The 17,493-nt window shown below is 49.4% G+C and overlaps 1 protein-coding gene across 8 annotated transcripts in view; it reads right to left on the bottom strand.

Annotated features, from left to right (window-relative positions):
• LOC147008707 (copine-9-like) overlaps window positions 1-17,493 on the bottom strand; it is a 180,031-nt gene that overhangs the window by 142,650 nt on the left and 19,888 nt on the right. For all 8 annotated transcript variants that reach the window (XM_085863431.1, XM_085863434.1, XM_085863433.1 and 5 more), the window contains one exon: window positions 16-79. In XM_085863431.1, coding sequence (XP_085719557.1) covers window positions 16-79 — 64 coding nt within the window. The remainder of the gene's footprint in view (window positions 1-15; window positions 80-17,493) is intronic.

Here is a 17,493-nt window from a genome sequence, read left to right on the forward strand (position 1 = left end):
AAAAGAGAATCTTACTCGACAATTGCCCAGCTCTTCCGCAGTGAGAATGATCGTGCCACAATCCTTCCCTGCAATGCCTCTGTGTAAACAACATACACATGAGTGTATGGGTACACACACACACACACACACACACACACACACACACACACACACACACACACACACACACACACACACACGTCAATATGAGAGCTAACACAAACCAAAGGAGTGCACCAGCAAAATTGAAATGAAACATAATTGACTTCACATTGTTCAACTTCACCACCTCCATCCACCCATTCTACACCCACACATTCCTTTCGTTTTCAGTGTTGTCTGTTTTCCAGGTTTCCATTAACTCATGTACTGGCCTTACAATTTGGCTAATAGGAACAGCAAGCCTGCTACTTTGCCACTCCTGCAATGCATTAACCCTGCAACTCCGCCCGAGCCTGCATTCTCACCCTTACCTGCATATGCACCTTTACTTGAACCTCCATCCTCCACTACATCTCCACCTGTACACCTCATCTGCATGTCCACTCTGGAATGCAAATATCAGGGGCTGACAGAATAGCCTAGAAGTATGCACTCTCACATCTGAGCTTTCGAGCCTGGGTTTGACTGTCGACCCAGCGACAAACTATCATCCTGGTGTCGCACAGGCAGGGCGAGGCATGAGCGTGCGTGCCGTCCCTCGGATGGATGTTAAACTGGGCATCCTGTTTGCCAGCGTTGGTTGGTGGATGTTACAGATCCTATGGTGTCCTTCATGAAGAGTATAGGCGAACTATTGCCGGCATCCTGAACAAATTCAAAAATTCCTGCTCGAACTGACAAGGGACATTGCATCAGTGGTGCAGCTGCACCCCCAGCAAACAATGCTTCGCACAGCCATGTGCTGCATACAAAAGAAGATGAAGAATACAAAGATGATGGAAATATCAACATCTGATATTACATTTTATATCCACCCAAAATTCATATGCACTACACCTTCACATAGTCATCTGCACTTCTACAACCATCTGCTCTGAAACCACTTGTACCCCCCCCCCCAAACCCCATTCTGCACTTGCACTTCCACCATTTTCACTTCCCTTCCAGATTTAAACTCCAATCGTTTCCGAAACTTCTTCAACTATTTGTTTCTTCCCTAATTACTCTTTCCTCCATCTTTAACCATAGTGATCTGCAATAAGCTTCATTGGAAAAGGAGCACACGACATCTTTGTGGAGAGACTGGCTTTTGCCTCCACAGTGTTGGGTAATTGACATGCACAGAGCTCTCACTGTGCAGTCATCTTGACTTCTTCGGTGACATATTGCTCTCTATGGTGTGCAAATGATGTGACATGCTAATCCCGACCATTCCTCCTTTCCACCATATTGCCAGTGTCAGTGTTGCAGTTGACAACCACTCATGACCAACCAACTATTTTCCCCATTCACAGGTCTGGGCCTGCCATCTTAAGTTTTGAATCTACCTTACTATCTCGCATGATCGCACCCTGGCAATAAGCTGCAGATAATGAAAATCTCTTGCAGATCCAACCACACCATGAAACGTCAGTTACGGACTTGAAAGATTCTCAGGACAATACTTTGCCCCAACTGCAATTTAATTTCCTTCTTAGAACAGTGTCCCCCATCTCCCCTCCTCCCTTCCTCTGCTGAAATGTGCAATTAAACAGTGCTCCAATGCCGGCTCTATCCCGAGCCATCTTGCACACCCACATGCTGCCGCTATATTTGCGAGGCAGAGAGAAAGGGTGCGTGGGCAGCCACTTGAGGTTACCAGGATCTCCTGCCTGTGCCCATTCACTCCCCTCATTACCTTGACTGATGATTGCTTTTTCGGTGTTTGTGGCCGACTTGTTGGGTTTGGTGGTGGAGTTCATGTCCTGATTCCTTACGGTGCATCGTTGAGCTGAAAATGTTACTCACTGTTGTTGCCGTGAGGCAGTAATTTTAAACAATCATGAGTTACCACTTACTCTATGAGTGGCTCCATGATGGAATGGGTAAAGCTTTGTTACATCGGCCTCATTGCTATTTGAGTGTTCGATTCCTTGGCTGCACAAAAACCTGGCCCAGTGAGAACATGGCCATCACTGAATCGATTTGCCAATTTAAACGCTACTATGGTTCACCAATTACCGAGGTGAAGTCATGGGACTCCAACCCCACAACCCTTTACTTCATCCTATATAAAACATAGTACGAGGGGAAAAGTAAGATGGCAAAGAGGAAAGCAACTCGAGGCTAGATATGGGATGCAAGAGGAACCTATCCTAATCCAAAATTATAGACAAACATCCATCAAGGGAAATCAATCAAGAAAACCCATCCAACATGACCTGTTTTTATGAAACAAAGAAAACTTGTATTTTTGCCATTTTCATTGTCTGTCCATTATGTGCAACAGTGACATGGACAGAACAGAGAGAAAGATTAATTAGTAAGAGAGACCAATGCAATGTGCCCACCTTAGGCACATTTACATTACGTCTTCGAGGTCATTTGGGACCCGGCAGGTGGCAGGGCCATGTGAAGTTGCATTCACAACCAATCTGATCGGTCATGGGTGGACATTCCAGAGTCCATGCAGGCAAAGAGTTTGTCTCAGTGCTGGCAAACCACGCAAGTGCAGCTACTGGCTTCCTTCTGGTCATATGAGCCTGTACAGCATCAAGTAAGTGGAGCGTAACGCCACATGTTGAAAAAGAATACGTGTGACGCCTTATTTCTTGACCAAGTGGGTATATGGTATGAATGCCAAACACACTTTCACGGTAACTGTAGGCCCAGTCCAAAGTGGCCTCAAAGACGTGGTGTAACCGAGCCTCTTGGGGGAATAATTACCTAAATTTCGAAGATTACACTTTAAAATTGACAATAGTTTGCAAGATGATAGTATAGGTTTACTTGCCCCAAAAAACACCTCATATAATGTGGATTATAATATATTTCAAATAGCTTTACCAGAAGAGTTTTCTGAAGTCATTAATGTATGGCCACTTTGAACCAGGGATCAGGACAAGATGTCACACATAATATAATGAGAAAAGGTCTAGTTTAAAGGAAGACGGGGCTCCTTTCCCTTCTTTACATCTACTGTACATCCTCCTCATTACTTCTCATCAGTATAATGAACATAACCAGGACCCAATATGTTATACGGGGAGCAGGAGCAGGGTAGGGACAGGGGATCTTGACTTAGAGGCCCTATATACGAGGATTAGCGATATGGCGAGTCCCCCAAAAATTCTGGTTTTGTGGGTCATGGGTGCCATTTCATTTCCATCGATCATTCATTGAATGAATGAAGAAAGCAAGCTCATCATTCATTTTAAAATTACAGGATGCTCATTATATATATATATATATATATATATATATATATATATATATATATATATATATATATATATATATATACACTTACGAATTCTGGCCCACCTGGCGTGCAAGCGATTCGTAACTCCAATCACAAACGCGTCGCCCACCGGACGGACAATTCAGTCGTGACCCTCCTGGAACTACCGCCAGGAGCCAGTCACGGGTGGGGGTTTAACCCCACCACGACCATGCCAATTGCCAACCCGAGCAGGATAGGGTTGCTCGCCAAATTCGATCTACCTAAGTACCAACGCGGATGGTTGACCGGGCGATTGTACCTCGCCGCAGGCCGACTCCAGACACGAACCGCTTAAGCGGTCCGTTCCGTGCTATCGGGATAACAGAGCGGTGTTATCATCGGCCTCGACGGTTCCGATTAATTATCGGGCGTTTTAAGCCCACTAATAACCCTTCTACGTGAAGCAGGATGGAGAGTCAAAAAGAAAAGACGAAGCGAAACGGGAAAACAGTTCACACAATGCACACTTTATTTACACGACACACGGAGAGCACACATATACAGCCAAACAGTCAGAATGCACCTATATCAGGTAAACAAAAGAAACAAGGACACAGAGTTACAACCGAATACGCGTACACACGGCAACACTTACACAGTTCTACTTTACAAGACACGGCGCCACAAGATCCATACAAAACCCCGAAAAGAAATGGTGACTTCCCTTTGGGCCGTCGAGTCCCTCTCCTATGTCTGTCGATGTGGTCGCGCCTGGCCGCGACTCTGTGCCCTGGCGTGGTAGGAGAGTCCTCTCCGGCATGCCTCGCACCGGCACGTGTTGGCCGCTCGACGCCACGGACGGAGTTTCCGGCGCTATCCCAGCGCGGACAGAAGGGGGGGGGTGCGGAAACGTTGTTGCTCGAGGTCGCGGTGTGGGGAATGGAAGACGCCCCGTCCTGCCAGCGGGGTCTCGGGACCGCCCCACAAAAGACCAGGCCAGCCGCCACCATGAAGAGAAGAGGACGAGCAAGCCGGAAGACAGGAAGAGGACCAAGAGAGCCAGAGCACCAATCCCCAGCGCTCCGCCCGTGTCCGACTTTAATAGCCCGGGGCTCCGCCCTTCACTCCGCCCCCGTGTTTGGCCCCGCCTCCCTTCGAGCTTCTTGGAGAAGCTTCTCGAAGGGGGTGTGCCCTCACGGTTTCCCTCCACCCCGCTCCGTCCGGGGGCCGAGGGAGTCAGTTTTTTGGCTTGGAGCCAGAGCATTATTCCCCCAAAAAGAGGCCCCCATCTTTTCTCACCTTTGACCTGCATCGCTCTTCTGCCACTCCAAAGCACGGGGAAGTCAGACGGGAAAAATCCACGCGCCATCGTTGTGCCTTCTTCTTTCCCTCCTTGCGTTCTCGACGGTTTCCAACGTGGAAACCGTCGTAGTGTGAAAATTGGAGGATGGCGTTCATCAGCGGGGGTGGTGGCGAAGATGGTGGTGGTTGTTGTGAGGGTGGCGGTTGAGACGTGGTTGGTTCAAAATACAGACAAAACAGAAAAACGCCTAACTCAAAGCATCGCAGCCCGAATGAATCACATAAATTCCCTCTAAACAACGGGTTTGGGGCTAACTACACACGTACTTAGAGTTATCTCACCTACGGGACCTGAATGGTGGTTAGCGAATTTCCACAGCCGTAACACTACCCCCTCCTTTTTTTACAGACTCGTTCAGAGTCGTCAAATTCTCGTGTGCCATCATGTGTAGTCAAATTCTCGTGTGCCATCATGTGTAGTTCTCCCCTCGTACGTTTTACCTTCGGATCCCTGAGTGCGACATTCATGGTATTCGTGTCTGGAAAATAAATAACCTGAGGGCTGAGTAACTAACTAAACAAACTCACTCACACGGACGACTTAAATCAAATTGCCAGCGCTAGACGGACATGCCGGGGGCGCACTCATATTTACAGTACATCTTAACTTACAAATTTTACACTAAACCATGGCCCAGGATCAATGGACTCTGCAAAAAGAAAGCAGTTAGCAAGCAGCCAGGCTGCTCGCATGCAGTCTCTGGCTCAAGCAATGCAGGTGGCAGGGAACGAGGCCGGCTGCTCACACGCAGTCCAAGGCCTCCCCCTTTTAAATGAACACAGTGAACCACAACGGTGCATGGGATGCACAAACACAGTCTCCTGGTGCGGCTGCCCACAGGGCAGTCCCTGCAGCATGCAAACTGTTGCTTGATGATCCTGGCGCACATGGCAATGAACAAGGGGGGGAAAGCAAAATTGAACGGGGCTGGTGAACATGGGCAGTGTGCATGGCATGGCAAAGGCAGCAGGCAAACACAGCCTGCAGAACCAGGCCGCTGCAGGCAAACATAGCCGGCAGACAAACTGGCCGGCACAGGCCTTGCAGTAAAAACAGACAGCAGATGAACTGGCCGGCACAGGCCTTGAAGCACAGCAGCTGCAGACGATCTGGCCGGCACAGGCCTCGCAGCAAAACAACAGCTGCTGATGAAGTTGGCCGCCACAGGCCTTGAAGTAACACAGCCAGCAGATGAAGCTGGCCAGCCTTTTGCCTTGAGATGGAGGTTGGTGGAGGGAGTGCGGTGGTGCTGGCCACTCAGAAGGTGGGCTCGGACCGACCTACCTGTCTCCCTCCCACCTATCGCCTTTGCCTGTCACTGTACATACCCACTCCCTTAATTTGTCAAAACCAATTTAGCCCCAATTAATTTTTTTGTTTGTTTTTATTTCCTATCGCCCACTATAATTCGTCCCCTAACCCCCTTTATCGTCCTTGTTTGGCTAACCTATCGTCCCCTCGCCTACTCCCAACCCCTACGTCTCCTTCCCGGAGGGGAATAAGGGAGAGCTAGCGTCCTGTGTCAAGGCACAACGAAGCCTCAGGATGGCCTCCTCAGACTTCAGCGATCTAACCCAAAGTGGGTCCAGCGGCCCACAATGAGAGCAAAGGGATGGATGGTGCGCAGGGGTACACTTCCTAACCTACCCTATCCATTTAACTTTTAAAATACCCCGGGGCTTTCAACAAGCGCCTCTCGCTTAATCTATTGGTTCTAACAACCCAGATTCCCGTCGCCTGTGCTGGTGTCCTCACAATTTCGGGCCTCGCCCCCCCCCCCAATTTTCTTCCCGTGCCCTCACACGGTCTCATGGCTGGGATACATGGCTCCCTTGGCAAGCACGACCCTCTGCCGATTCTCCAGCTATGGCACCCCCGGGCACGACACTGCCTCCGAGCCTACCAGCTTCCTAAACACCGGGGAGTGGCCTCCCTGGCGACTCCCCTGAAACGCTCAGGTGGCAGGCTGGTTTCCCAGGCCCCTTTCCGAGGGTCACCCGTGCCCACAACACTGCCCACGCGGCTAACGGCGCCCCGGGCCCCCGCATCATGTGGGCGCACCCGTGCCCACTACGCTATCCCGGCCCCCCATGGGCCCTTGGCCTACCACGGCTGACTAGCCTGGTGCCCGGGGTACCCACTCAGCGATACTCACCTTTCGCAGCCATGCTCCCAGCCCCTCAACAGGGCTCCTGCACCCCTCCAAATGGGTTTCGAGCCGACTTTCCCACCAACAACAAAACGACTTCCATTTTTGTTAATTTGACTAACCCAGCTAACTCACTCTACGCTGACCCCTGGGTCCCTTGGGCGGAGTCACTCCTCCCCCCAATCACTCATCGCACCATGCATTCCACATTCGCTCCATTCACACAGACCCGCTGGCCTCACTCACTCACCAAGCACATGTACTCACCTCACAACTCTTCACCACACACCGCTGAACTCTGCCATCCATCTAACTACCTCCCCTAACTAACTCGTCCTCCCACGTCATCCCTTAAACTACAGCACGTTCCATTTAACACTACGTAGCTAAGCTATGTCCCCTCTACACATTCACTGTCAGTCACTGTCTCCAAAAATAATTCCCATCTTAAATCTGAACTACATCCCTCTACCTAATCCATTCCACGGGCCCCATGAGGACTTACCCCTGCCCCATGAAGCCGGTCTAGCTATGCTAACCCTTCCCCCTAACTAGCTAGTGTCCTGTGCCCTAGCCAGGGGGATCTTCCACCGCATGCCCAGGGAATCCTGTTCACCCGAAAGCGAGGCTTGCTAAAAAATTAGTTTTTTTTTTCATTGCGCAGCACCAGCACGGAAACTCACAACCTGCGCACCAGCGCGGCAATTCACAGCCGCGCACCTTTGGCGTGACGTCATGGCAGCTGCACGTGTACCTCATCCCTCTTGGACGGCACCATCCGGCAGGGATCCACCCTCCTGTCGGATTCCAACCATACACGCAGCCATGACGTCACCCGGCGCATAAAAAAAACACAAGCCCCACGTCTCGAGGGGTTCCCCACGCGAACACATGTGGTCTGCCCGTTGGAGCTTAACACAACCTCGCGTGGAGAACCCGTCCGGTCCAAATCTGTCTACCTGCCTAGACTTTGTCCGTCGCGGGATCGGCGACATTCACCGCGCTCGTTTCCGGACCGGGTTTCACTCCCGCAAGCGAGCACGTGGTGGCCTCGTGCGTTGCACAGCACGGACCTCGCGCTCGCTGCTGGGTGAACCCGGCGCGGTCCTCAAAATATCTACGGCCGCCACTCGGCCCACGTTCCTCTGTCGCCGTCGTCGTCTCCATTCGACACACGCACTCCTACGTGTCACGACGCTCACACTCCACTCCATCACATTCACACCGGGAGACACGGCACCATGTTCACACATGCCGACCGTCATCTCCCTTACATACCGCTCTCACACACACGGTCTCCCTCACACTCGGTCGCTCACTAACGCATGCCATTTCCCTTGCACACTTGGTTCCATTCACACATGGCCGTTCATCCACTCCCGTGGTTTGTTCCACGCACGGCGTGCTGGGAGGCACGGACTCCGGCACACCCGTCACCACAGCACTCACACACGGGGGCGCTTCCACACACGGGGGCGCACTCACACCTTGCACCACACACACCGGGACAACCACACTAGGGATTTGTGCCACCCCAAGGGTTTCCGGGGCCTCTATACCCCCCAAGCTCTCCTTGCCCCTGTCCACAGCACCCGTCCCCTTAAACTCGCTCGACACAACCAAACCCGCCTGGTCGCGAGTCGCCTCAAGGGGGCATACTCCCTCCCCTCGTTCCTGGAGGAGGCTATCCAACTGCTCGCACCAGGTCCCTGCACGTTCTGCGAGCTCACCCCCATTATCCTCCACTACCTCTGTGTGTGTGTGTGTGTGCTCGTCTTCAATCCCGTCCAATTCACCCTCTATCTCCCGTGTCTCTATTATTTCCGTCTCTTCCCTTGTTATCGCCCTTGTCTCAACTACTATTTCTTTTCTCGTCACCTCGTCTCTCGTCTCACACGTTTCGGTCACCCCATTTAATTTATCCCTCTCGGTCACCGTCACTTTCTCTGTCACGACCCTCGCCCAACGCGTCTTCCGAATTATTTTGTCCTCACCCGCCTCTATTGCGGGCCTGACAACCGTTGTACTCCCTCCCAGCTCGTTCGCTCCCTTCACGTGGCGTCGCCATTTTGAGCTCCCCGGTTATTGACTTCATGCCCGCCTGCAGGCTTCGGCCCATGTTCTGCGTCTCACCCCGCATTTCTTCCATATTGGCATTCATTGCCTGCATATTTGCGTTCATTTGATTATTCATCCTGCACGCATTTGTTTTTATTTCATTCGTGCTTGTATCCACTTTCCTTTTCATTTCGTTCATTTGTTGCATATTCGTATCCATTTTTCTCATCAATGCCTCAAACATTTCCATCGTCCGATCCGTGGGCGAATTCGCACGTGGGGGGCATTCGTCCGCCACCCCAGCCACTGCGCCCATTTCAAACTCTGGGTTCAGTTGGGGGGGAAGTTTGTCCTGTACAACCAGCATTTCCTGCATGGGGATCTCATCCTGGACCATGGATTCTAACATTTCTAAATCCATTCCTACTACCCCCGGCTCCCACTCGACTTGAGACTCCAGCTTATTTCTCGTAACGGGTTAATTTGGCCTGCTCGTAATTTGGAGGGAATCGGGGGTCGCTCCTCTCACCCCTGGACCGATTCCCTGTGAATTTAGCTTGGAGGCGGGAGGGATTCGAATCCCACTCCCGGACACCAGTGTTGCGAATTTGCGCCGCCGGCGTGCGATCGGCCGCTCTACTCGAATGGCGGCCGCCTCGCCCACCGGAACGGACAATTCTGTCGTGACCCTCTCGGAACTACACCGGGAGATAGTAACGGGTGGGGGTTTAACCCCACCACGACCGTGCCAATTGCCCACCCGCGCAGGATAGGGTTGCTCGCCAAATTTGATCGACCTAAGTACCTACGCGGATGGTCGACCGGGCGATCGTACCTCGCCGCAGGCCGACTCCGGACACGTACCGCTTAAGCGGTCCGTTCCCTGCTATCGGGATAACCGAGCGGTGTTATCGTCGGCCTCGATGGTTCCGATTAATTATCGGGCGTTTTAAGCCCACTACGAACCCTTTTACGTGAAGCAGGATGGAGAGTCAATAAAGAAAATACGAAGCGAAACGGGAAAACAGTTCACACAATGCACACTTTATTTACACGACACACGGAGAGCACACATATACAGCCAAACAGTCAGAATGCACCTATATCAGGTAAACAAAAGAAACAAGGACGCAGAGTTACAACCGAATACGCGTACACACGGCAACACTGACAGTTCTACTTTACAAGACAGGGCGCCACTAGATCCATACAAAACCCCGAAAAGAAATGGTGACTTCCCTTTGGGCCATCGAGTCCCTCTCCTACGTCCGTCGACGTGGTCTCGCCTGGCCGCGACTCCGTGCCCTGGCGTGGTAGGCGAGTCCTCTCCGGCGTGCCTAGCACCGGCACGTGTTGGCCGCTCGACACCACGGAGGGAGTTTCCGGCGCTATCCCAACACGGACAGAAGGGGGGGGGGGGAGAACGTTGTTGCTCGAGGTCGCAGTGTGGGGAATGGAAGACGCTTGGTCCCGCCAGCGGGGTCTCGGGACCGCCCCACAAAAGACCAGGCCAATGGCCACCACGAAGAGAAGAGGACGAGCGAGCCGGAAGACAGGAAGAGGACCAAGAGAGCCAGAGCACCAACCCCCAGCGCTTCGCCCGTGTCCGACTTTAATAGCCCAGGGCTCCACCCTTCACTCCGGCCCCCTGTTCGGCCCTGCCTCCCTTCGAGCTTCTTGGAGAAGCTTCTCGAAGGGTTGCGTGCCCTCACGGTTTCCCTCCACCCCGCTCCGTCCGGGGGCCGAGGGAGTCAGTTTTTTTGGCTTGGAGCCAGAGCATTATTCCCCCAAAAAGAGGCCCCGACCTTTTCTCACCTTTGACCTGCATCGCTCTTCCGCCACTCCAAAGCGCGGGGAAGTCAGACGGCATAAATCCACGCGCCATCGTTGTGCCTTCTTCTTTCCCTCCTTGCGTTCTCGACGGTTTCCAACGTGGAAACTGTCGTCGTGTGAAAATTGGAGGATGGTGGTCGTCAGCGGGCGTAGTGGCGAAGATGGTGGTGGTTGTTGTGAGGGTGGCGGTTGAGACGTGGTTGGTTCAAAATAAAGATAGAACAGAAAAACGCCTAACTCAAAGTGTCGCAGCCCGAATGAATCACATAAATTCCCTCTAAACAACGGGTTTGGGGCTAACTACACATGTACTTAGAGTTATCTCACCTACGGGACCTGAATGGTGGTTTGCGAATTTCCACAGCCGCAACAATATTCTTCTTCTTTAGTGGCCACAATTATTCCCAAACCTTCTCTTGGGGTCGGCTGGGGAAAGATTTTGGCCCAAGTCTTTCCCAAACCAGCTGACTGAGCCTGGCATTCGACGAAGTAAACCACATTTCAAAATTTGCCTACAAAGCCAGATGCTGACTGGGCATCCTGCATCGTGTAAAGTCAATCCTTGGCACACCTGAGCTCTTGTCCATCAACAAAGCTTTCGTCCATAGCTTGGAGTACTGCTCTCTTCTTTGTGCTGGCTCCCCTGCCTCACATCTTGCTCAGCTTGATGCCATGTAAACAAAGTTCTTCAATGCCATTGGAATCTCTCACGATGCCTATGGGCCTAACACTTCGCCACCGCCGACAGGTCGGTGGTCTCTCTGTCTTATCCCTCCTCATTTCTTGCAGCCACTACCCTCTTTGTCCTTTGTCCCCGCCCCCAGGTATCTGCAGGATGCACGGAATCCACCAGCAACTCCTTACAGGTGAAACTGCCTAAATCCAGAATCACACTTCCACTCATTTATTCCTCTTTTATCCCACCTGTGGAATCACCTTCCATACTCTCTTCAATCTCATTATTCCCTCCAGGTCTTCAAGACAGCTGTTCACCACCATCTAAAGTCATCCCCTATCCAAAATCATGATCTTTTCTACACCCGTTAAACCACCCCTCCCCAAATTTTTTTTAATGAAGATTGTCCACCTTACCCCTCGTCATTACCTGTATCCCTTGTTTGTCCATCACCATCTCGTCATTACTTTGTCACCATCTCGTCATCTACTTTGTCCCTCCATCCTGCTGTTGATGCTTCCCCTTTCTCCTGCTGTTCCCTTCGTTGTGTTGTGCCCTGATTTTGTTCTGTATCACAGCTCTTCCACGAGCCTACATCATGTCTAATATAAAGAAAAATGAAATAAAATAAAGTAGTCTGGGTAGGAATTTGCAATTTGTTCAGGTTGCCGGCGATAGCTCGCCTACACTTCGTGAAGAACACCGTGGGATCTTTAAGATCGAGCAACTAGCGTCGGCAAACGGAACGCCCAGTTTAAGGTCCATCCGAGGGAAGGCACACACATTGACTCATCACTCCGCACGCGAAACACCAGTGACAGTTTATAGCTGGGCTGGACAGTTCAGCGGTGAGTGTGCATCTCTCTAGTCTAGACCAGGGGTCTGCAACTTGTGGCCCGCGGGCCACATGCGGCCCCTTAGACGGATTTATGCGGCCCGCGGTGCCATATAAAGTTTACATTACAATGTGGCGCGCGATACTGCCAATTTGTCAGGGTCAATGATCAAAGCGTTCTGTAATTTTTATTATGATTTTGATTCATATTAGACACGTGATTTTAACACGATTATTCATTTATCATATTCGTTGGCAAGAAAAAAATATTCAGCACTAATTTTTGTTTAAATTTCCACATATTAATTACATATATATTGTTTTTTTTCGGAATTCAGCGTCCTTTTTTTGGGCGTGGCCCTCCGCCCCTCACCACTTTGGTTTTGTGGCCCTCCGCCCAAAAAGGTTGGAGACCCCTGGTCTAGACTGTCCTCCCAGTCTTCGACAGGAATTATCATCTTTCAAAACTTTGACGTAACCCAATTGATGTAGGATTGCATGAAAACTTAACTCATTACATTACCTCTAATTAGTGTAATTACGGAAATTATACATTGTACTTAGACTGTTGCCTTATTTTCCTTTACAACAGAAGCACAAAAGAACACTATCTTGAACAACTACCGGCTACCTGATGATACCTCGCCGAGCAATGGTGGACAAAATACACAACGGTGGCAGCCACTTGGCGAGGCACTCAAGTCGACCCCTTGGCTCAGGTCTCCCGTAGTTAATTGCAACACCCTGCACTGGTAAAGAAGGTAACCAGAGAGAAATAAAATTATTTATTTGGTTATCATCAATTTTACTTTGCGCTGTACAAATGTCTTCAAGTCAAATAGTACAATACAAAGTTGGACTCCACAAAGGATTGACACCCCTCGACTTTTGTCACATTTTGTTGTGTCACAGCCTGAATTTAAAATGGATTAAATTGAAGATTTTTTGCCACCGATCAACACAAAATATACCCCATAATGGCAAAAGTGAAAACATGTTTTTGGAAATTCTTACAAATCAATTAAAAATTAAACACAGAAATATCCAATTACTCTCATCAGGGGAGAGGGTATTGCATTTGAGTCCATATATCTGTCTGTTTGTCAACATACAACTTGAGCGTTTTTCTCAGCAACCGCTTGTCGGATTGAGACGAAATTTTCACCAGTGATCCAACGACTCATGTGGAATGTTGTAATGAATGTTGTGACGTCATAGGTCACGTGGTATGGCAGACATCTGTCTATAATTCCAGCAATCTCTGTGTGTCTGTCTGCGACCGCTGTTTCGATCTCATTGAAACTTGCCAGGTATATTGCTAGGGCCCTGAGGATGTGCCTTTTCAAGGTTTGATATTGTTATGGCTGTGGAAATTCACAATACACCATAAAGGGTCCTTAGATCAGTTATGACGCTAAGTTCATGTGCAGATAGTTCCCCACCGTTGTATAAAGGTATTTCTTCGTGTTCACCGGGCTGCGACTCTTTGAGATAGCCGTTTTTCTTTATCTATTGTTATTTTGAACAAACCTCCACACAAGCAACAAGCCGCGATGAAAACCGTCGAACGAAAAAGGGAACTAAAAGAGTTCCGATGGGTGCGAGGATTTTTCGTGCCTGTTTCTCCGAGGAGTGTGACGGAGGCAGGGGGAGGGCAGCTCGCCGCCGATTGGTGGATGAACAGCGTGAGGCGGTCGGGGTGGGGCGAAGGGCAGAGCCTCAGATTATAAAATGGCGGACGCGCATGAGGCTCGCTCTCTCTGGTCCATGAGCTCTCGCCCTGTGGTCCATCATCCGTTCTCTCTCTGGTCCATGAGCTCTCACCCTGTGGTCCATCATCCGTTCTCTCTGGTCCATGAGCTCTCGCCCTGTGGTCCATCATCCGTTCTCTCTCTGGTCCTGAAGCCCCTTCTGCCCTTCAGTCTTTTCTTGTTCGGTCGTGGGTCGTGAAAGCACCAGCAGCAACGCCGGAGAGAGCTCGCTGACCACGCCAGGGGCCCGAGGTCAGGGGCAGCTACGCAAGGCCGTGGGGAGTCGACATCGCGACCTGCCCACTGTCGTGCCACGAGGGCACGGGTAAGACCCTTCGGTCTCACGAGACCCGTTCAGTCCTCCAGGTCCCGTGCCATAAAGGTTTACGAACCCCGTCTACCTCCCTGCCTATGGGGAGGGTTTTTCTTTGTTTTCGTATGCATGCTGTGGCGCCGTGTCCTGCCAAGTAGAAACTGTGTAAGTGACTGTGCTTGTAAATAATAATCGTAGTCGGTGGTATTGCTTTTGCTTCTATCTGCCTGTACATTGCATGACTGCCTTGGCTGTATATACATGTGCTGTTTAAATAAATGTCCTTGTGTGAAATGTATCCCATTCGTCGTCGTCTTCCCTTTTGAAAGTGCCATCTTGAATCGGGAAATAAATTAGTAGAGGGTTTTGAACGCCCGGTAAACAGAATCACATCTGTCGAGGTCGGCGATAACACCGCTCGGTTATCACTGTAGCACGGAATGGACCGCTTAAGCGGTTCGTGTCCTAGGCCGACCTGCGGTGAGGTACGATCGCCCGGTCGACTACTCATGCAGGTACTTAGGTAGGTCGAATTTGGCGAGCAACCCTATCCTGCGCGAGTGGACAATTGGCACGATCATGGTGAAGTTAAACCCCCACCCGTGACTGGCTCCTGGCGGTAGTTCCAGGAGGGTCACGACTGAATTGTCCGTCCAGTGGCCGACGCGGTTGCGATTGGAGTTACGCAATCGCTCACACGCCAGGCGGGCCAGAATTCGTAACAATATTATTTGGACAAGTGGTTCCCAAGTTATGGCCATTTATTTACCAAACCAATGACAGGACACGGTGCTATGACATCACGATTGACGTCACAATTCTTTTTTTTTCTTTTTTTTTGCACGTACGGCCACGCATGTATGGGCCGCACTAATATTAGAAAAACGGAAAAACTTTGGACCTCTGTATCTCTGAAACCACACCAAGGAAAAAATTGAAACTTGGCACATGGCAAGTACTCCTCATGTGGAATGAGTGTGATTTTTATGACGTCATAGGGGCCTTCGTTATGACGTCATAATTGTATATGTAGAACACCACATCCAATCAGTATGAACATTTTTGAGGGTCATCTCGGGATAAAATGGTCCACGTAAAAAAAAAAAATTCATGATGTTATTGGTCTCAAGGTTTGGCAGCCATATTGGATTAAACCTGTAAACTTTTTTTTTTTAAATACACCACTCAAAAGAAGTCCTGGTGAGGGTCTGCAATCTCTGATTGCTCTTTTTCGTGTTTGTATGTTTTTGTTAATAAGGCTCACTTGTGCCTGGTTGGATTTGAGGGAAGAGGAGTGGCATCTGAAGCCCCCAATTCTATCCAGGTTCCTCCTGATGACTTCATCTTTGCTTTTTGCTTGTTCTGGATCCTTTTGGTGCCTCCAATGCAGGACTGGACCTCCAGTATTTGGTCTTCCATTTTATTTGAATTTAATTTATTTTAATCCCATTGTGAATTCAATTTAATTATAATAAACGTCATAGCTCAGGGTCAGGTGTCCAATCAAAGCGGGGTTGCATAAAAGTGGGATGTCTTATTTCCAGGTCATCACTGCCAGCAATTATAAAGTGGCATTTCTCGTTATGTCTATTATTAATTACATAATACACCAGTACACAAACATCAAACAAAATACACCACACAAAACTACACAAACACCACATGAAACAAGTCCTGACAGGATTCTGTAATCTCTGATTTCTCTTTTTCTTGTTTACATAAGTATTCAGCTCCATGAGTCAATACCTTGTCGAAGCACCTTTGGCAGCGATTACAGCTTCGAGTCTTCTTGGGTATGTTTGTATAATCTTTGCACATCTGGACTTGGGGATTTTCTCCCATTCTTCCTTGCAGTTTTGCTCAAGCACTATCAAGCTAGATGGGGAGTGTCGGTAAACAGCAATCTTCTAGTCCTTCCACAGATTCTCAATGGGATTCAAGTCTGTGCTTTGGCTGGACCACTCAAGGACTTTCACGTTCTTGTTCTGAAGCCATTTCAGTGTTGCTTTGTCTGGATGCTTGGGATCATTGTCGTGTTGGAACATAAACCTTCGCCACAGTCTGAGGGCTTTTGCACTCTGAAGCAGGTTCTCTTCAAGGATTTGCCTGTATTGGGCTCCATTCATTGTTCCCTCTTTCCTTACAAGTCTCCCAGTCCCTGACACCGAAAAGCATCCCCATAGTCTGATGCTGCCACCACTATACTTCATGGTAGAGATCGTGTTAAATGTGTGATGAGCTGTGCTCGGTTTCCACCAGACGTAATGCTTTGCATTCAGGTCAAATAGTTCAATTTTCATCTCATCAGTCAACAGAATCTTTGACCTCATGGTCTCAGTCTTTCACATGACTTTTTGCAAACTCCTGGCATACTGTCATGGGCCTTTTTTCTCAGGAGTAGCTTACATCTGGCCACTCTCCCATGAAGCCTCGATATGTGAAGTGATGCACAGATTGTTTTTTTTCCAGCAGGTTCTCCCATCTCAGCCAAGGATCTCTGTAGTTCTGCCAGAGTGGTCATTGTGTTCTTGGTCACCTCCATGACGAAGGTCCTTCTTGCCCTGTTGTTCTGTTTGGTAGGACGGCCAGCTCTAGGAAGAGTCTGGGTAGTTCCATATTCTTTACATTTCCTAATGATGGAGCTCACTGAGCTCTTGGGAACTTTCAACACTCTAGAAATTGTTTTACGCCCTTCCCCAGATCTATGCCTCCTCACAATTCTATCTCGGAGTTCTACGAACAGTTCCTTGGACTTCATGGTGGAGTTTCCGCTCTGACATGCGCTGTCAACAGTGGGACCTTATGCCGAAAGGTGTGTTTCTTTCCAAGTAATTGAATTGGTCACAGGTGGACTCCAATCAAGTTGTAGAGACATCTCAAGGATGATCAAAGGAAATTGGATGCACCTGAACTCAATTTGGAGTGTCATAGCAAATGGAGTTGAATACTTATTGATGCAAGGCATTTCAACTTTTCATTTTTCATTAATTTGTAAAAAAAATTCTGAAAAGGAAATTCCACTTTGTCATGATGGGGTATTTTCTGTAAATCAGTGACAAAAAATCTCAATTTAATCAATTTTAAAATCAGGCTGTAACACAACAAAATGTGAAAAAGTCAAGGGGTGTGAATACTTTCTGAAGGCACTGTACATTGTCATGTCCACTCC

Source organism: Eptatretus burgeri, chromosome 18 (assembly GCF_056783735.1).
Source record: "Eptatretus burgeri isolate ZD-2024b chromosome 18, Ebu_testis_v1, whole genome shotgun sequence".
NCBI classification, from domain to species: Eukaryota; Metazoa; Chordata; class Myxini; order Myxiniformes; family Myxinidae; genus Eptatretus; species Eptatretus burgeri.